A 20905-nucleotide genomic window follows, 5' to 3' on the forward strand; every position below is an offset into this window, starting at 1 on the left:
GGCATCTTGGGAGTTGGATGTTCATCAGGAAGAAACCTCCGTTTTGTTTCTGTTAGCAGGTCTTCCCCGCGGTGACTTCCCTTGGGCTGAATGAACAGGAGCTGTTATTTCTCAGCCAGGCGGCATCTGGACCTCACTCGTCCCTCTCTTCCTGGAATGGTGTCCCTGATGTGGGTATGGTCAGCGACATCCTCTTTTGGATCTTGAAGGAACATGGGAGGAGTAAAAGCAGAGCCTCAGACCTCACCAGGATCCATTTCCACACGCTGGTCTACCACATCCTGGCAACCGTAGATGGACACTGGGCCAACCAGCTGGCAGCTGTGGCTGCGGGAGCTCGCGTAGCCGGGACACAGGCCTGCGCGACAGAAACCATAGATGCCAGCCGAGTGTCCCTGAGGGCGCCCCGCGAGTTCATGACTTCCCACTCAGAGGCCGGCTCCAGGATCGTGATAGACCCCAGCAAGCCGGTCGCAGAGTGGCACAGGGAGGGGGTATCCTTCCACTTCACACCAGTACTGGTGTGTAAAGATCCCGTTCGAACCGTGGGCCTCGGAGATGCCATTTCTGCCGAAGGCCTCTTCTATTCAGAGGTCCGCCCTCACTATTAGGGAGGTGGCCGTTTCCCTGAGGAGAGCTAGCCGATGTAAGAACTACAGGCAAAATAGGATGGAGGGTGTCAGAACAGTTTCTAGAGCTAATTGAAAGATAGCCAAAGAGACAACAGATTAAACTGTATCAGATACATTCCAGCCTGTTGAAGATTTCACAAAAACATTTCAGGTTTTAATCAAAATTTAGCTGTCTACTAACGAGACTGGATTTTTGGTTTTTTATGTTGTGTGTTACAGGGGTAAAACTTGATTCCCATATTCACATTTTACGCAGCCTTGCCAAGTATCTTAGGCCAGACTTTGCCCTGGAGAGCATGTCAGCTGGAAAAAGCACTTCCCCTGTTGCCCCCCGAGGAAGCGCATGCTCGCTCACCCGAACTCCCGGTCTCCAGTAAAGCCCAGCGTGAGGGTCCCGTGTTTTCTGGGCTCCGCGTTCACGGGCAGGATCTTGATTTCCATTCAGTGTTACAATGAAAATATTTAATGAGCACACCTTCTGAGTCTTCTCTCAACCTTAAGACAGAGCCACAAATGAGACAAAACAGTCACTCCCGTGCATCACAGTCACAGCAGAGGCCGGGAGCCCTGTGCAGCCTTTGCGGGGGCCTGCGTCCATCATTTGTTCAGAAGCCTGGCTGACCTGCAGAGCGGCCATGGGAGCTGCTGGGCCCTGTCTTCGTGCCCTGGCTCTGGAGGTTGTAGGCTGGCTGGTCAGAGGCCCCCAGCCTGGGCCCGATCCCCTCCCCCAGCTCTGGACACACTTTCCACAGTGGAGGACTGATCTTTGTTCGGATCCTTGAAGGAATTTGCTTTTACAACTGGAATATGCTTCTGTGTGTAACAGATCATGTTTGTTTTACATCGACGCACCACATCCATTAAAAAGTTTTACCTCATAAGAGCCCCAAGATCATGAATAAATCTGTCATGTATTTATTTTTTTATAAATCAAGGAGACTTCTGTGTGCTTTTAAATATATTAAAAATAATTTACATTTCAGGAATCCTAAGTCTGTGATTTTGTTTCTTTCCCCACCACTCTGGAGCCAGGTAAAGTATGAATCATTCTGACCTTGACTAAGGTGTGAGCTGTACGTTACTCTGCTCTTCAGGTGTTTGGTTATCTTGTCTTCCTTTCACTGGGCAGGCAGCCCCACACACTGAGCCTGAGCTATATATAGGTCTGTCCTCTGTTGGTTTAAGGCGACAGAAGACCGTAGTTTCAAGTAGCAAAGCCGCTGTGAAACAGTTTGAAAGTGTTTGGTGAGTCTTCTCAGTTGTTCAAAGAACAGTATAAATATGGCAGCGGGTGGCAGGCCCACTTAGGTCAGGGGTGACCATTTCATACCTGGCTCATAGCTTCTAAAACTGCAAAGCTACCTCAGATTCTTCATTTATGACCTCTCCTTTCCTGCTTTGGATAAGAAGGAAAGGCTTGATTACTCCAAAGAAAATGTAAGCCTAGAGCTTGAAACTCAAAGCAAATAGCTTATTAAGGAAATCTCTGGCTGCTATTTCATCAGTCTCTGCTTCCAACCTAGGTTAAAAATAAACACCTACTTTCTAGCCTATTTGTATTAGAAAGGCTTAAGTGAGAAGAGATTTCTGTTTTCCCAAGAATTGGAATAACTCCTTGTTTACATTATAAACCTAAAACTTGGAGAGCACTGAGATGTTTTCCATGTGACTTTTTCTTACCATCTGTCTCTATAGAAGTTGTGTCTACTGGCCCCTGCCCTTGGTCTATGCGAGTTCAGTTTGCTCTGGTGTTGTCAATAAAGTGTAATCAGCGCATACCTTAGAGCAATATTTTTCAAAAGATGGGTCTTGAAGTATTGATAGTCACGAAATCAATTTGGTGGTTAACACAAAAGGTATCAAGATGCATCCTACTCGGGGGCAAGTACTCTTTTTGTGAATCTTTACATGTGCCTGAATGCATGTAGTCGGGAACGTACATGCGCCCCTCTGAACGTCCACCCTTTAGAGGAGTCAGCTAATCTTTGGAAGGAAGACTGGACTCCTGACCTAGGACAGGCTTTGTGGAAGTGAGCTGGCAGGGCAGGATACAGGTAGGCCTCAGGCCTCTCAACCCTTCGCTCCGAACTGTATTTTACAAAAGTTTCCACGTATGACTTGATATGAAGAAGGGTGAAGATCCACTGGACTAGGAAAGGGTGCCTGGTGAGAAATGAGCCTTCCTAAAAATGTTCTAACACTCTTATGTTTGCTTGAAATTGATTTAAAGCCAGGGAATAGCGCCAGCACACAAAACACTACTGAGATCAGAATCTGGCCAAAAATTGGTAAGCTCTACCTTGCAGATTGAGTTTGCATTTTATTGTCGAGTTTAGTGGGGAAAGGTGAGTCATCAGAAGAAATCCAAATTCTATGCGGGGTGTTGAGATGACAAGTGTATGACAGGGCATGTTACCTGCACTGAGCCTTACTTTTCCTCATCTGTAAAACGGGGTGTAGTCTGTATCCTTAGGGTTCTTGACGATTAAAGGAGAATGCTGTGCAAAATAGCATGGTACGTGGTGCATATTTAAAAGTTTAAGAATTGTCACTGTTACTAAACTGAACAGGTGATTTCCTGGGTCTCTTTAGAACTGTTTTTAAAACATTGAGAAGTTACCACAGTGATTTAACATTTCACTTTGGAGTCTTGTCATAGGTAAAGATTTGCATACAGTGAAGCTACACAAATTTCAAGGGTGCCATTGAGTAGGTTTGACAAATGTATGTGCCCATCTAACCCACATGCCTATCCAGGTACAGAATGTTCCCATCACCCCAAAGTGGCTACACCATTTTACTCCCACTAATGATGTAGGACAGCTCTGGTGGCTTCTCAACGTCCCCAAGATTTGGAATTGTCAGTTTAATTGTGGCCATTTTGGAGGGTACAGAGCGGCATTTCATTGCAGTTTTATTTTGCATCTATAACATTCTGTTTATTGGCCATTCATGTATCTTTGTGACATGTGCAAATGTCTACTCCCTGCCCCCCACAATTGGGTTAATTTATATATGCTGTTGATTGGGTGGTTCGTTTTGAGTCGTAGGAGTTCTTTATATATCCTGGATATAAACTCTTTGTCAGATATATTTTGTGACTGTTTTCCCAGAATATATTCCCAGTCTGTAGTCTGATACTCGTTTTCTTCATGGCTTATTAGTCTGAAGCACTGGACTATTCCTGTCCTACCTGTAGTCTCATTATTTTCTTCTAGGAACTGTAAAATTTTAGGTTTTACATTTAGGTCCGTCATCTATTTTGAGTTACTTTTGTGGATGGTAACAGATTAGGATCAGATCCACTTTTTTCTACACCGCTGTCCAGTCGTTCTGGCACTGTTGAAAAGACCCACTGATCTATTTGCACCCTCACCTCCCCAGGCCAGCACCATGTAATTGCTATTTTGGTCAAGTCTGGAAGTGAGGTAAGTCCTCCAACTTTGTTCAAGATTGCCTTGGATGTGCTGAGTCTTTTGTATTTCCCTCACGTTGGAGAACCAGCTCTCAACTTCTACCCCAAAACCTGTTGGGCTTCTAGGAATCCACGAACCTATTTGGAAAGAATTTTGATCTCAACAAGAGTTTCCCAGTGTGTGAACATGGCCTATTTTGGTCTTTTTCACTACAGTGCTTTGTAGTTTTCAGGGTACAGGCCTTACATGTGTATTGTTAAATTCATCCCTAAGTATTTCATGTCAGTATCTGACAGTATTGTAAATGGATTTACCAGTTATCACTGGTGGCACCTTCATTTACTTGCTTTTAGGATTCCTTAGGTTTTTCTATATAAATAACCATGCCCTTTCCTACCTATGCCTTTTTATTTCTTGCCTTTAGAACACTGACCAGAACCTCTAGTATAATGTTGAACAAAAGTGGTAAAAGCGGACATCCTTACCTTGGTCCTCTTCTTGGGGGCAAAGTATTCAATATTTTACTGTTAAATGTGATACTGCACCTTTTTCCACAGATGCCATTTGTCAAGTTGTTGATGCCACCTTCTATTCCTGATTTGCTGGGATTTTATGATGGCTTTTTAAAAGTTGCTTTTTCTGTATCTACTGAAATTGTGTGACTTTTCTATTTTGCTAACACATGAAACTACTTTGATTTTCAAATATTAAACCAAGAGTTTAACTTCCTGGGATAACCCCAACTCGGTCATGATGTACGTAGTTACCTTTTCATATATTGCTGGATTTGATGCACTAGTACTGATTTGCTAATATATTAAGGACTTTTGTACCTATGTTCATGCAGAATGGCCTGCAGTTTCCTTATTCTGTAATGTCTTTGTCCAGTTTTGATATCAGGGTTATACTGGCCTCATAAACAAGTTGGGAAGTTTTTGCTATTTTCTAAAAATTTTTGTCAAGTTGGATTTAATACAACTTACCAGCTAAATCATCTGGGCCAAGAGTTTGCTTCAGGTAAGTTTTGATTTATAAATTCAGTTTCTTGAATAGGACTTAAAAAAAAATTTTTTTTAAGGTTTATTTTTGAGACAGAGGGAGACAGAGCACGAGTGGGGGAGGGGCAGAGAGAGGGAGACACAGAATCGGAAGCAGGCTCCAGGCTCTGAGCTGTCAGCACAGAGCCCGATGCGGGGCTCGAACCCACGAACTGTGAGATCATGACCTGAGCCGAAGTTGGATGCTTAACCGACAGAGCCACCCAGGTGCCCCTTGAAATAGGACTTCTAAGGTTTTACATTTCCTCATTTCAATTTCGGTAAGTTATTTTTCAGATTTGGCTGTTGCATACAAGTCCGTTTTGTTCTAAAATTGTTCATATTCCTTGATCTTTCTCTCATCCATACTATCTGTAATGCTGTTCTCTCTTATTGGTGATTTGTCTTTCTTCATTAGTTTAGCTGCGGTTTTGTTGTTGCTTTCTTATTTTTTGAGAGGGAGAGAGGGAGAGACAAAATCCCAAGCAGGCTCCACACTGTCATCGCAGAGCCTGACATGGGCTTGATCTCACAAACCATGAGATCATGAACTGAACAGAGATCAAGTGTCTGTCACTTAACCGACTGAGCCACCTCAAGTGCCCCTTGTCATTTTTTTTCCCCACAAACTTTTGGCTTTTTAGATTTTTAGTATTTGTCTACTCTTATTTTGGGTTTATTTTGCTCTTTTCCTAGCTTAAGGTAGGAACCTCTACCACTGATCTTCTACCTTTCTTTTCCGATAGAAGCATTTACAACTATAAGATTCCCTGTAAGCACTGCTTTTAGCTGAATCCCACAAATTGTGATTTGTTTTCATTGTCAAAGTATTTTCTCTTTTGATTTCGTTCTTGGCTTGTGAGTTATTAGTGTGTTTAGCTTCAAAATATTTAGGGGTTTTCTAAACATCTTGTTAATTTCTAATAGAATTTCACTGTGGTCAACATATTGTGTAAATTTCAGTCTTTCGACTCTGAGACCTGTCATGTGGCCCAGCACATGCTCTGTCCTGCTGAATGCACTATGTGCAGGGTCTAGTGTTCTCTAAATGTCAGTTAGGTCAAGGTGGTTCATGTGTACTTTTACACTTCCTAATTGTAACAACTGCAGAAAGAGGGAGTGCCAGCATATCCAACTATGACTGGGGATTTAATTCTGTCGGTTTTTACTTCATGTATTTTGAAGCAATGCTGTTAAGTGCATATATTATATATGTTTCTTCTACTGAATTGAGCGGTTTTATGAAATGTCCCTCTTTATTTTTGGTAATGCTCCTGGTTTTGAAATCTACTTTATCTGGCATCAATATAGCACTCTGGACTTAGGCCTGTAGCTTGAGATACGACATTCTCCATCCTTTCGCTTTCAGTGGCAGATAGCTGGGTTTATCCTTTCTTTACTCTTCAACTGGAATGTTTAGTCCAAGTACTTTTTTTAGTCTAATTACATTTTAATGTAATTATGGACATGATTGGATTTACATTTAACATTTTGCTATTTATTTTTTTCTTTGTTCCCTTTTTTGTTCCTCTGTTCTTCCTTTCCTGCCCGTTAGTGGCGAGGAGGGTGTTAATTGAATATTTTTTAAAATATTTTTTCTCTCACCTTTTTAGCTTATAATTCTTTGCATCTTTTTAACGGTTGCTCTAGGCATCCTTAACGTTTCACAAACTATTAGGAATAACTTTGTACCACATCATGTAAGATAGAAAAACCTTTTTCACTCATTGAGTTCCATGTACCTGCCCTTCCTTTAGTTACATTAAATTTTTTAATTTTTTTTTTTAACGTTTATTTATTTTTGAGACAGAGAGAGACAGAGCATGAACAGGGGAGGAGCAGAGAGAGAGGGAGACACAGAATCTGAAACAGGCTCCAGGCTCTGAGCAGTCAGCACAGAGCCTGATGTGGGGCTCGAATCACGGACCGTGAGATCATGACCTGAGCCGAAGTCAGACGCTTAACCGACCGAGCCACCCAGGCGCCCCTAGTTACATTTATTTATGTTAAACCTCACAATATAATTTTTTGCTTAGAACAGTCACAGTATTTTTTTTTAATGTTTACTTATTTAAGCAAGAGAGAGAGGGAGAGAGAGAATCCCAAGCAGGCTCCTGGCTGTCAGTGTGGAACCCGATGTGGGGCTTGATCTCATGATCCGTGAGATCATGACCTGAGCCGAAATCAAGAGTCGGATGCTTAACTGAGCCACTCAGCTGCCCCAGTCACAGTATTTTTAAAAAAATTAAACCAAGATAGTGCTTTATATTTACCCACTTGTTTACACTTGTTATCTGTGGAGGACTGATCAACATGAGCTACTCTGCCATTATCCAATAATGATTCTTCCTTAAAAACAAAATGACTGTAATCCTATATTCCAAAGTTTTGTACTAATACTATTCAGTAAAAAGGGCACTTTTCCCATTGCTAGTTCATATCTATACTTTCAAGCCATCTAAAACCACGTCTGTATTTTGTGACCATGTACTTTGCCTCATTTTCCTAATTCTGTGAAAAATTATGACAAGAGCAACTCCCACAACTAGAGATCGGAAAAGCTCCTTTCTCACAGAGAGAGAAACTGCAAACCCACATGCACAAAAGGTTGGGCAGGTGTAACCTAGTATAGCTGACCCCTGAACAACTTGGGTTTAAACTGCACAGGTCCACTTATATGTGGATTTTTTTTTTTTCAGTAAATACATTGGAAAGGTTTTTTTTGAGGTTTGTGGCAATTTGAGAAAACTCAGATGAACCATGTAGCCTAGAAATATCAAAAAAAATAAGAAAAAGGTATGCCACGAAGGCATGGATAGCACTTAAAAAAGCAGGAGCTTTGCATCGGAGTTCAAATCCTGATCCTGCCACTTACCTGGGAAAATTCATTTTGCATCTCCCAACCTCAACTTCCTCCTTTATGGAGTGGGGATGACAGTATCTTGGAAGGGTTCCATGTGACCATTCCCTTCCTGAACCTTTTCTTACTTGGCCTTCCCCAACACCACTCTCCTGGCTTTGTCTCTTCTATCGCTGTCACTTGCTTCTGTCTCTTCTGTGGCCTCTTCTGCTTCTCCCTTTAAATACGGTTTCCCATCTTGGGTCCCCCATCCTCGCTTTCCCTGGGGGCTCCTTTCAAATCTGTGCTTTCAGCTAGAGCCCAAATTAAATTACTCCTGCACCTTGATCTTCAAGCCAGATTTCACATCTGAAATCTATTCCAGCGTCTAGTGTCACCATCTGGAGGTCTCAAAGATAAACACGTCTAAAACTAGACCCCATAAGCCTCCACTGGTGTCCCCCGTATTCCTCTTCCCTGGTTTATGGAACTCTCCCAGCAGTGGATGCCCTTCTGACAGTCCTCTTAACCTGCTACATCCAGTCCCCAATAGTATTCTACTGATTTCACTTCCTAAACTCTAAGCCCCCTCACCTCTACTCCATCTCTCAGTTCATACCCTAATCATTTCTCACCAAGACCTTTCCGTTCATGGGCACAAGAGACTACACACTGATATAAAAGTGAGCTTTCTCAGCGGCTCAGGGTATAAATCCTGGTTCTTCCACATACCAGCTGTGTGGGCCAGGGCATTGCTTCTGACACCTTGGTGTTTACTTGTGAGATATGAGAACTGAAGAGTTTCCCACTCACTTAGCCGCTGCTTCAATGTCAAAACAGACCGAGTCATAACATAAAAAACTCCATAGTTTGGTTTGGCAATAGGTGTCCTCACCTTTAAATTATGGTAATTATAGGACACTTCAAGTGCAAAATGGGGACTGGCCCTCAAGCAAATTGCTGGCGTACCATCCGTCGGGGCTGCTGCAGCAGAAGCTATGTTCGTACTACACAGGAACTTGGCCTTGAGGTTCCTTCTCTAGTTTCAAACTAGTTTTGGAAGTAAGACTGTGACCATAGGTTCTTTTAAGAAGTTTTTATTGTGATCTCTTATTTTTATACCTAAGTTAACAACTTTTCCCAAAGGGATGATGATACATAATCTTTATTCTAAAAAGGACATATAATGAATTGATAGCATCTGGCCAGTAGTATCATTGATGGTCTTAAATAAAAATTAGTTAAGAAGCTCTTCCTTTCCTTTTAATTGCTGGTGCTGATACCAGACCAGCCCTTCACTCCTACTTCTTATCACACTGACATGATCTGACTCCACACTCTGACCTCTCTCAAGGACAAGCACAGCTGGAATATTCAACCTCAATACACAGAGGGTTTTTTTCATCATTTTCCCCCTTAAATTTAGAGTGTTAGAGCTGGATTATTAATCCAAGGTTTGCCTTGGAGGCTGCCATGCCCCCCAGTCTGAGGACCATCTCAGCTAAGCCAAGTCTTCATCATAACAGCTAATAAGTAGAGGTCTGTCTCAGACTTTCCTTCCGCAAAGGAAGGAGGAAGTCATCCAGGAGATGACAGTCATTTCAGAAGCAAACAGCATCACGTGCCCTGCTGGCTCTTGAAGCTACAAACACAGAGCTGTGAGCCCTGCTCTTAATTCTGAAAGGACCTGTCTGGTCCCGGCTGACGGGGCTGATGAGAGGCTGCTAGGCCTCAGGCTCCTTGGGGTCATCACAACACATCCTGCGGTCCTTGGTGCCCAGGGAACACACTGGCGTCCGTGCTGCCTGTGTCGCATGACCTTTCCTAATCTGCTACATCCTCACCAGAGAAACCTATACTCCGGGGTCATCCTACTCCTATTTTTCTCTTATTTGTGCAGATGCTTCATTTGGATGTGCTTCCACAGTGGGCTGTGGCTCCAGAGGCAGAGATGGTGGCTTTGTGAGATGGGATGTTCCTCCAGCACCTAGCAACAAAACAAACAGCTTGAATTCTCAGTTCCACGGTTCTTGAAGAAATCACATTGTCAAATTTCAAAAAGAAACCCTGTATCTTTGAGGATCAGCGGGGACTGTGACGTATCTTTGCAGCTATGAAGTTAGACCATCGCTAAGAAAGCAACGGTCAAATTTGCCTTCAATGACTCACTGAAAAAATCTTTAATTACCTGCACCATGCTGACTTATGCGATCTTGCTTTAATTGTCACTGCTTTAGCAGAGCAGAAGGTGCTGTCATGTAATTCTAAACTTGAATACTGTAAACCTCTGACTAAGCCTGTTCCCTCTGACACAACTTGCCTTAAGGAAGCGAGTGCCAATTTGGCCAGCATATGGCTTCTTCCCCTTCTAGGAATACTACTTGGACGTGTTCTGAGTCTGAGAAGTGTCAGCCTCACTTAAAGCTGTCATCTCTCGCTGGCACGTGCAGCCTGTGCCCACGAGGATTCCATGGAGCTGTGCGTAGCCTCCTACCTGAGGGGAGCTTCCCGTATGCAGCTGCTGAAGACATTGCCTGTCCTAGGGCTTGATTAGAGCCCAGAGGCTGCTGGAGACTGGCAGCTTTGCTAGTTGAAGTGGTCCGGTGCTTTGACTTGGTGTCTTTAACTGGTTTCGTCCAGACCAGTGCCTCCCCGACCTGGAGGGCAGCTCCCAGCTTCTGGGCCATGTCCACCATCTTGTCCCCACATGGGAAGAAAAAAGAGTCACGGAGAGGACCGGCAGAGTGAAGCCTACCCACCTCTTCCACCAGGGAGTGCAGGTGAAATCCTATCTAACGGTACTAGTATTTGAGAGAGACAGTATTTGTTGCAAGGAAATCATTCTCAAACAGCAGAGAATACAGACTGCCCTTAGTGGACGGCAAGGAAGCACATATAGGATCTCAAAACCTAACAATTCAAGCTTGGTGCCTTACAGAGCTCAACTCCTGCCTTTCCCACATGAGGAGAAGTGAGGAGAAACTGCAAAGAGACAGAGACCTCACATCAGTTGTATTATCAATAACATAACTCCGTAAGCCTGAACTTCCTCTTACTATTTTCTTCTAGGGAAGTTTTTTCTCAGGATGTTCCTAATTGGAGATTTCATGCTGCCAGGAACATCAGAGCCAAAATGGCCATAAACCTATAGAATACCTGATATCTGGATTATTTGGGCTTCATTCAGAAGCCTCCCAGGAGCTAATAAAAGACATACCTCGGCGTCAAATTCCAGAGAGCTGCTGTCCTGCAGCAGGTGGACCTTCTTCTCCATCTCCTGATACTGAGCCAGGGCACCCTGCTTCTCGCCCTGGTTGTACAGCAGCACAGCATAGTTGAGGTTTACCAACGGGTTACACCTGTGGCAAACGGATTCCGTGGGGCTCAGGCTCTGCAACCAGTGGTCATTCAGAGATCCCTCTCGTTACACAAAAAACAAAAACTGGTTACATAGACATTTCTCTATTCCACAGCAAGGTAAGAACACATGTGCCGCGTGGACCTTTGGAGAAGCATCAAGGAAGTAACTGCCCAACCAGCAGAGCAAGAGGTATTGGGACCAAGTGTGATGTCTCAGCCCTCAACGGAGGCCACCAGGTCAGGTTGGAAAAGGGGATCCCTACCCTGCTGCCTGGCAGATGCCAGCAGAATAAATCCAAGGAGAGTTAGGTTGATCTTTAAGTCCAGAGTCCTCTCTGATATTCCAGCTAGCCCATGGCTATCAGCACCCGAAGCCCACTGCCAGCTCCTGGAAACATTTTCTCAGAAAGAGCCAGTGTCTGTTCCCGCTGAGCCACCGTGTGCTTAAGGACCACATCCTTCTGCAGTCAGGCCCTCCCACTGACCCCCAGAGCAGGCATCTGGGCCGTTGCTCAACCGCCCCGCGCGCCCCAACTGGGCTGTGGCGCCACCTGGTGGCTTCTGAGAGTCCGACCCGCCCCAGTACCACTCCTGACGGAGCAGCTTACTTATCCAGGCGGACGGCTTCCGCGTAGGCTCTCTTGGCGTTCTCTGGGTCTTCCAGATTGGTCAGAGCCACTGCAACAAAGAAAGTGGGCACTGTGACTGGGGAGCCCCGTGTGGAAAACAAAAGGAATGTTTCAAGACCACAGTTCATTCAGCCCCCAAACTGAACTCCTCCTTTGCCGTCTCGGCTCCTGGCATGACCGCCTTCGGTCACTCAGCTTAGATGCCCGGTGTCACCTGCTTCGATGGTGTCTCTCCACAGTCAGTAGCCAAGTCCTGCGAATCCTGTTTTTTGTACTTTTCTTTAATGACACTGCCCTTGTTCAGATGCAAATTGTTTCAGGCTTTCCATTTCTTCCCCACAGCAATGTCCCCACCTGCCTCCATCCACTTTGCCACCAAGCTGCCAGGAGTCTTCCTGCCTTACAAACAAATCTGACTGTGTCACACCACCCTGCTTAAGAATCCATTACCCACAACCATGATCTTTATAAACGTTTGTATAGCAACAGAACACACTCTCCTTTGTAATCAGCATTTTCTGGAAACCTGATGTATAAAACAAAGAAAAACAGAGCTGTTTTGAAAGCCAGGCCCACCGACCTCCCCACCAAGCTACACACTCAGCTCTCCTGGACACTTAAGAGAAGATCTAGAAATACGGTTGGAAAACCTTGGCCTCTAGGATAAAAGGCCAGAGTCCCAGCATTCTTCTCCTGCCCGCCCCCCACTTCATGTGGCCCTAGACCAGCTTTCCTGACTCCTCCCCCACTACACCGCACAACACGACCGCCCACTCGCCACAGGACACATGGTGCGGCCACGGCTGCACGCCTTTGTTCCCATGACGGCCGAGCCAGTGAGTTCCAGCTTAGCCTTCAAACTGCAGTGTGAAGGCCAGCTCTAGTTTGGGAGTTAGAAGTGTGGCTCATGCCTTACAGTAGGGCTGTCTGTTCACAGAACTGAGCTCGCTTTGTATTCAGGCAACCCCCAATTAACCACCATTCAATTTGCTTTTGCAACCGTTCTCTAATAAATACGTTCCCCCACAATAATAACAACCACCACCACCTGTCAACGGGAATAAGGAAACTGCTTTTGGGCTTACGCTTAGTAAGGCCAGTGGAGAAATACCCCCAGAAAGAATATTATCAGTACTTCAACGTTATAGTAACACATTAATAATAGGCCAATGATATAGTGACAACAAAACCAGTAGCTACTAGTCACTGGTTATTTATTACATAATCTTCCCTCTCTACTAGAAATAATCCAGTAAGTAGTGGAAGCGGGACCCTTCCCAAAGCCCAAGCTCTTAACACTAGATGGTATCTGGAATTTATAGCTAGACTCTCACTCTTTTTCTCCACCCCTCCTCTTTATATAAATGAATCGTCAGCCAAGGGAAAACCACTGGTAACAGATGAACTAGGGATGATCTTGATTTAACCTGTTGGTCTCTGAGTGAAATGCCTGCAGGCTAGAAGCAACTAGCTATTCTGTCATCTTTTTCAGGCTTTAGGACACTAATCTAGATTCCTGTGGGATCTGCGAGGCAGTGGCTTCTATGGGACATTTAACCACCGGCCTCTTATGATTCTAAGTCATTTTCCCTCCTCACAAACCACGGAGGGGGTTTTCCACCTAAGTGTCTCTTACCAGCCAAGAGCATGTAGAGCTCCCCCATCTTTGGCTGGAAGTTGATGGCCGCGCTGAGGAAATGGAAAGCTGACGCATACTGCTGCATTGTCAAGTGGACAAGGCCCAAGTTATACAGAATCTTCCAATCAAAGGGTGCCAAGTAGTTGGCTCGTTTCAGGCAGCTGATAGCCTGCAGGAGAGATGGGACACGAGATGAGAGGCCAGGGTAGGCCCGGCAGACCCAGTAACTTGCATGTATGAACACGAACAAGGAAGGTGGGGAGACACTCACTGCCACATATTTCTTCTTGCCAAAGAAACACATTCCGATGTTGTTCCAGAGTGGAGGACTTTCTGGAACGGCACAAGCTACAACTCTGTACTTGGTGAGGGCAACATCAAAGTCCCCGTGGGTCTGCATCATGCTGCCTGCTGCCAAAATGGCCTGCAAACACAGGACATGGGCAACTTGTAATTCAGCCGTTCCCAAAAGGCTATAGTGGTGAAGCAGACATTCTGGGTGTAGGTACTCAACAGGGTACTTCTTCCAGGGACACAAAAGGTATATTTAAGCTACTGGGATAAATGCTGATGAGGAATGTCCCTGCACCTCACCGTGGCTTTCTCCAGCACAGTCCAGAAAAAGAAAAGAGAAAATGTCAGTGACCCTACCTGGCTCATTTGTTTCCTACTTCTGGTCAAGGAAGTCAACATTTCAGAGTCAAGGCCCTTTGAGGAAAAACAGCCTTTAATCTGCCCCCTGAACTCCCTACGTGGTACCCCAAGTGCTCTAGACAATTCAGAAACTCCTGTCTTTGACCACTGAAGGTACAGCTCCTTTGGCCACCGGACAGAGTGAGCAAGCTTCAGGCGTCATCAGGCTGGCCCTTGCATTTGTCCAAGGAAAGGTGTCAAGGTGGGGAGCTGACGGAGTTAATACGCCTTCTATGACTTCTCAGACAGGACGAGTCTGTGTCTGACATCAAACCCGTTCGGCTGCATCTCCCTCCATCATGTTCATCTTCTACACGATCTTCTCAGCTCCAGAGTCGTACCTGGACGAGAGCTGTCATCGCCAGTCCATTAAGAATCCAGAAGTTATGTCACCAGAATGACCTCTGATGGAAGTCGTGGAGGCTTTGCTCACTCCCTAAGCAGCACACAAACCTTACCAGCACTACGACCTCATTCTCTGCAGAAGTTACAGGCCTGTTATAACACATGCTCTTTTAGAAAACAAAAGCAGAGCGCTAACGTTTTACAACATCTTCAGATAAGAAGGGCCATGTCTATTTAAAACTTTTCTAAGAAAAAGGTAATTTCTCAGGTATCCAAAATGCTCTCTAGGGCCAGATCGCCCCTGGAAGCAGTGGGAGCATCTGAGTAAAGGCTCAGATGGGGTTTGACGGCCTGCAATACCTTGTAGTTGGTAGGGTCATAGGTCAGTGCATTTCCAAGATGTTCGAATGCCTTCTGGTAAATGCCGAGCTTGGAGAAAAAGCAAACCAGAGAATTACATCAGGGGGAGATGGCAGTTAAGGAGTCTGGCCAACCACACCCTGAACAAAAACACACTGACGTTCTGAGTTCTCATGATTAAAAAAAAAAAAAAAAAAAAAAAAAGCAGCTACAGATACCAGATAAAAAAAGAAAACTAAAAATCCCCTTATTTGTTGATTTGTCCCCTGATAAGGTCAAAGTATCTATCTGCCAGGAACCACCTCTGCCACGCTTTGCACACTAATGCCTCTTGGCAGGAAAGGGGCTGGTTAGCCTCATTCCCCTGGGGCCAACCTCCCAAGCCAAAGCCAGGAAGGCCTAGAACCCTGATTCCTTTTAAAGAAAAACAAAACAGCCAGAAAGGCCACCACAGAGGCATAGCTGGAGGAGCAGCTGAGCAGGGAACTTGGGGAGTTCATGGGGGCAGGACAGGGACAGACCCTCAGGGATCCCTGGGCCTCGGATCCGCAGGCTGATACAGAGAAGTGGAGGCGCTAAAAAGATGCCATTTGTGCTCAGGAAAACACGGAGGGGACAGGAGACTTCTTATTCAAGACAGTGTTTTGCCTTCTCGTTCCTGTAAGATCCGGCTGGGAAGGAGGGGTGGAAACGGACTCTGCCCCAAAGCCCGTTGGCCAGCGCCAACCTGCATCAGGCTTTCTCCCCCCAGCAACACCATGCCGGCCCCACTGACCGGTCATTTCTCATAAATGCTCTTTCCTTAAATGGGTAAGTAGCCTCAAGCAGGCTTATTTGCTTCTGATTTGAATGCAGAAAATTACTTCCTTTAGCAGATAAAAAATATCAGATGCAGAGAGTAAGGTTCACATGACCGTTAAGAAGATGCATTAAAGTAAAATCAAAATTCAGGGAAACCACAATCCACACACATCCAAAAGCATTTCTAACACCAGTGCACGAATGAGTAAAGGGTTCTCATTACCTGTAAGTAGAGTAATCCCAAAGTCGTAAGAAGTTCTGTATTCTCTGGTGAGAACCTGCAACACAGATCGGTGCTCAGAGGGAAACCAGATGCGTACAAGACACACAGGACACCTGCACACTGACGTGCCCTCACGAGCAGTGGTGGACACTTTTTGCCTCCTCCTCCGCATGACCATTCCCGAAGTCCTTTGGGAATTTCCTTCTAAAGTAGGTTATCTCAACCCTGGCTACAGGGTGAATTGCTCAGCAAGAAGAAATGGGACTTAGCATCCAGACTCCTTTCAGGATCTTTCTCCTTAGGGCCAAAGTCCTAAGAAGAACTTATAGAATATTCTCTGTGACGGTCCTGCTTATACTAATATAATTAAAGACCGATTCTCCATAAATCAAGTCAGTCTAGAAAACAACACAGCGACAGCCAGTTCCCTCTTGTAGGATTTTTTTTTTTTCTGGTCTCACTGTACTGACAATGCCAGCCAGCAGTATTCTCTGTGTAATTTAGGATCCCAACGGCCCTAATGCTCTGCTTTCCATATTAAACAAAAACACATACTAAAGAGCCAAACTAAACAGAAGAAGGAAGATACTCACCAGCCCTAGGAAAGAATTAGCCATTGGCTTTGGGGACTAAACACTGACTTAAGTAAAGATTATTTGCTTTCCCAATCCCTCACTGACACTTGCCTTTATGGCAAAAGTTAAGCAACACTGAGCTGAGATGTTCTGTCTATAGGACCATCAGCAGCTTCAATAGTGAAAATGGCAAAAGGCAAGGAACTGTCTCCAGCACTGGTCCCATAGAGAGACCAGAACAAGAGGGGCCAAATCCCCAACTAGAGGAAGGTTGAGCTGAACAGAGCTTACTCAGTTCAAATGGATATTTGCCCTTCACTTTCTGCCATAATAAATATCCATTTTGATCACCTCCCTCCCACAAACCAACTATGTAACTTTCATGATTCTGGTGGCATCTCCCCCCGAACTCCCCACCAAAACATGACTACCATCTCCAAAGCTATGAGTCACAGACAATGGTCTCCATTCTCAGGTTCCAAACTCTCAAGCTGTCCCCTTATTCCCTTGGGAATTTTAGTGACTTCAGTCCTTGATGAGCCACTGGAAGAATATCACCCTTAAGATTTATGTGAGCTAATCTTAAAGAGCCAACTTTAAAAGGCAGAAGTCAGCGGGGCACGTTGGTGGTTCAGTTAAGCATCAACTTTGGTTCAGATCATGATCTCGTAGTTTGTGAGTTCGAGTCCCGAGTCGGGCTCTCTGCTGAAAGCTCAGAGCCTGGAGCCTGCTTTAGATTCTGTGTCTCCCTCTCTCTCTGCCCCTCCTCAACTCTCTCTCTTGAAAATAAATAAATAAACAAAAAAAAATTTTTTAAGGCAGAAGTCAGGGATCAAGGCTTCCACCCTGCCCCACAGAAGCTTAAAATATGCTACATGGATTGGGGGGAGGGGTGCCTGGCTGGCTTAGTTGAATGTTGACTCTTGATTTTGGCCTAGGTCATGATCCTAAGAGTCATGGGATTGAGACCTGCAACGTGCTCTGCGCTGAGCATGGAGCCTGCTTGAGATTTTCTCTCTCCCACTCTGCCCCTCTCCCCTGCTGGTGCTCTCTCTTAAAAAAAAAAAAAAAAAAAAAAAAAAAAAGCTACATGGGCTCCTTCCTCTAATCCCTGTAAACTTAGCTTCTTGGTGACAAAAGTCTTTTGTAGCTTAAAAAACCAAGGGACTTTTATGTCTTTGTAGATAATGTGGTTGAAGACAATTCAGAGAGTGTTTAACTGATACAGCCAGAAAAGTGACTATCATGGTAGAAGGCAAAGGTAATTAACAGAAATCTAAGTTTAGTTCAGAGACTAATTATCAGGAATAATAGACTTTGTGGCCATGCTTCCTGTTAAGTGACAAAACAAACATGACATTTTGCTACATTTATCCTACTTAAAACAAACAAGACCCTATACAAAAAAGACAAGATAGTACATGTCCCTAGAGAAGAAATATGGAACAGCATCCTGAGAAACCCAGTCAGTTCCGTTATCAACAGGGGTTTGGCCTACCCTAATCATGTTTTAAGAACACAAGATATTGGGGCGGGGGTAGGGAGAACGCCTGGGTGGCTCAGTTGGTTAAGCGTCTGACTCCTGGTTTTGGCTCAGGTCATGATCTCAGTTTATGGGGCCGAACCCCGTGTTGGGAGAACAGAGCCTGCTTGGGATTCTCTCCTTTTCCCTCTCCCCTACTCACTCTCTCTCTTTAATAAGCTTAAAAAAAACCACAAAAAACACCACAAAACATATTGGTTTCATGCTAATAAAGGCCAGATGTTTATTAGTGAGTCAGATTTCTGACCCCAATGTCCCCGGAAAAAGATCTGCTATAGAAGTGAAAACCACAATGACAGAGTAGCAGCTGACTCCAAAATCTATGTGCTCCTTCCTCCTGAGCACATGTGTACCCACTTCCCCTTGCAGCTAGTGGCCACCTCACCCTCACAAACCACCACCCCACACCATAGCCTGAAACATGGATGCTACATTAAGTCAGCTTCACCAGCAGGTGAAGACAACAATGTAAGAAATGGTGGGTTAATAAAGAACCTGGATCCCTGACTGACCTTGGGGAGCAGAGCTGTCCAGCTAGGCTAGGCTGGCCATACTGACGGGGGAGAAGCACAAGTCTTTTTATGTAAGCAAGCCACAGGGAGCTTTTAACCTTGGCCTGAACTGTACTCTAACTCACACAACTAATAGTCACAGGAATCCATCTTAGGCTTGGGGGTTCATATGTCTGCTCCCATTTGTCTTCTCATTGCCTTAAAGAATTCTGTGTCTCCCTCTCTCTGACCCTCCCCCGTTCATGCTCTGTCTCTCTCTGTCCCAAAAATAAATAAAAAACATTGAAAAAAAAAAAAAAATTAAAAAAAAAATAAAAATAAAAAAAAAAAAAAAGAAAACAAACATACTTACTCCACTGCTTTCTTGTAGATTTCAATGGCCTTGTCCAAGTCTCCCTCCAGCAGGTGGATCTTCCCCAGCATTATGTAAGTCAAATCATGCCTGTTAAGATGTAGGGCATTGTGCAGCTGCTCTTGCGCCTAACAAGATTGATGGAGTAAAGAGAACCGAATCACTACAGGAAACGACGATGTCTTCGTACGGCTAACATAAAGACAGAGCTCCCCCTTTCTAACGCAGACACATCACATCTCAGCAAACAGCCCCCACTACCCAAAAAACTAAAACATACCAAAACTGCTTGCTGACAGGACAGCTGGCAACATGAGGTGTCTGCCTCTGGAGCCACTTGGGAGAGTTTATACAAGATGATTAACCTTTTTGAGTGTTTTCTCCATGTTGGTATTCATACCCATGACTCATGCCTTCATAAGTCAAAGGGATGTCTTAGTACAGAAGACAGCACTGCCCTGAGCTCAGTCCCAGCTGCACCACTGACCAATTGCATTACCTTCCCCAGGGTGGACTGCATTTTCCTCACCAATATTTTGATAAAAGAATGAATGGACTGTTCTCATTTATTCACTCAACATGTATCCACCAAGTATCTATTGTTCTAAGTACTAGGGATACCAGAGCTAACAAAACAAACCCCTTGCTCTGGAAGAGTTTATATCCTAACAGATATAAAGGGCTTCATTTAAGACATTCAACAAGTATTTACAGAAATGTCAAGTATTATATTTGCTCTGTTAGCTTTATAGTAAAATCTAAATATAATTCTCCTTCTCCTAAGTACAGGTCTGACCCAAGAACAATCCTATCTCTCCCTTGGCTCAGAATAATCTGATGAATAGAAATGTACTTGCTTGGAATATTCTCTGAGGAGAAAACTCTCCTAGCCAAGCATATAACACTGTAGCTCTGCCCAGGAAACCTGAAGAAACCCACTAAAAATAAAAGTTCTCACATGGAAAATAACATTAAAAACAGAAACTCAAAAATCAGATCCACTTAAAACTAAAATTCATTTCCAATGACCTCAAAAACTAAAATCAGTTGCTGTCAGAGCATAAGACTTTTAACACTTTTAACACTTCCAGACTTAAGGGTTCACTTTTTGGTATCTAAGTTTTATTGAACATTTGTTTCTATACTAGTAAATTAAACTGGGTGGAGAAGAAGAGAGAAAAGCAATTAGATTGCCATTCCCTCATAACAGTTCTAGAGTTTGTCATTTTGTTGCTAAAATATGGGGGGGGAGGGGCGCCTGGGTGGCGCAGTCGGTTAAGCGTCTGACTTCAGCCAGGTCACGATCTCGCAGTCCGTGAGTTTGAGCCCCGCGTCAGGCTCTGGGCTGACGGCTTGGAGCCTGGAGCCTGTTTCCGATTCTGTGTCTCCCTCTCTCTCTGCCCCTCCCCCGTTCATGCTCTGTCTCTCTCTGTCCCAAAAATAAATAAAAAACGTTAAAAAAAATAAAAAAATAAATAAAATAAAATATGGGGGGGGGAAACAGATGGATGAAAAATAAGAATAAATATGGGGATAAATGTACATGGCACTTTGGATTTTTACTTCTCCAAATCTCTACAAGCACTTCCTAGAAATAATACAAAACCCTCAGCGAACCCTCAGTGAAGCCCCCAGCTGAGAACTCAACCACCACCACCGTTTCCATCAATTACCTTTTTGAACTGTTTCAGATAAATGTAGCAAACTCCTAGGTTATGACAGATCTCCTACACATGAAAGAAAGTAAAATAGCATAGGTGTAAATTCCACAGTTAGCAGCAGAATGAAACATCAGGCATCTGGGGATTGTACTGTTCAGCAAAACTTACATTTTAAATGACACAACAGGTATTTCATACCTAAATACATTTAAAAACCATTTTTTACGTTTATGAGAAAGAGAGTGTGTGCATGAGCAGGGGAGGGGCAGAGACAGGGAGAGAGAGAAT

General features: G+C 44.3%; 2 protein-coding genes across 8 annotated transcripts in view; one reads left to right on the plus strand and one right to left on the minus strand.

The window, feature by feature from the left end:
• Positions 1 to 1618, plus strand: part of ADPGK (ADP dependent glucokinase) — a 28740-nt gene extending 27122 nt beyond the window's left edge. For 2 of the 4 annotated variants that reach the window (XM_058737120.1, XM_058737123.1), the window contains one exon: positions 57 to 1031. In XM_058737120.1, coding sequence (XP_058593103.1) covers positions 57 to 611 — 555 coding nt within the window. In that variant the 3' untranslated portion in view covers positions 612 to 1031. Of the gene's footprint in view, positions 1 to 56 lie in introns of all 4 variants that reach the window. The other 2 variants (XM_058737122.1, XM_058737121.1) reach the window with 2 other exon arrangements.
• Positions 1619 to 9005: 7387 nt separating this feature from the next.
• BBS4 (Bardet-Biedl syndrome 4) overlaps positions 9006 to 20905 on the minus strand; it is a 56805-nt gene continuing 44905 nt past the window's right edge. For all 4 annotated transcript variants that reach the window (XM_058737125.1, XM_058737124.1, XM_058737126.1 and 1 more), the window contains 10 exons: positions 20630 to 20683; positions 18957 to 19084; positions 15975 to 16029; positions 14951 to 15019; positions 13824 to 13976; positions 13550 to 13721; positions 11893 to 11962; positions 11142 to 11283; positions 10419 to 10620; positions 9006 to 9911 (listed from right to left, as the gene is read on the minus strand). In XM_058737125.1, coding sequence (XP_058593108.1) covers positions 9802 to 9911; positions 10419 to 10620; positions 11142 to 11283; positions 11893 to 11962; positions 13550 to 13721; positions 13824 to 13976; positions 14951 to 15019; positions 15975 to 16029; positions 18957 to 19084; positions 20630 to 20683 — 1155 coding nt within the window. In that variant the 3' untranslated portion in view covers positions 9006 to 9801. The remainder of the gene's footprint in view (positions 9912 to 10418; positions 10621 to 11141; positions 11284 to 11892; positions 11963 to 13549; positions 13722 to 13823; positions 13977 to 14950; positions 15020 to 15974; positions 16030 to 18956; positions 19085 to 20629; positions 20684 to 20905) is intronic.

Source organism: Neofelis nebulosa, chromosome 7 (assembly GCF_028018385.1).
Source record: "Neofelis nebulosa isolate mNeoNeb1 chromosome 7, mNeoNeb1.pri, whole genome shotgun sequence".
NCBI classification, from domain to species: Eukaryota; Metazoa; Chordata; class Mammalia; order Carnivora; family Felidae; genus Neofelis; species Neofelis nebulosa.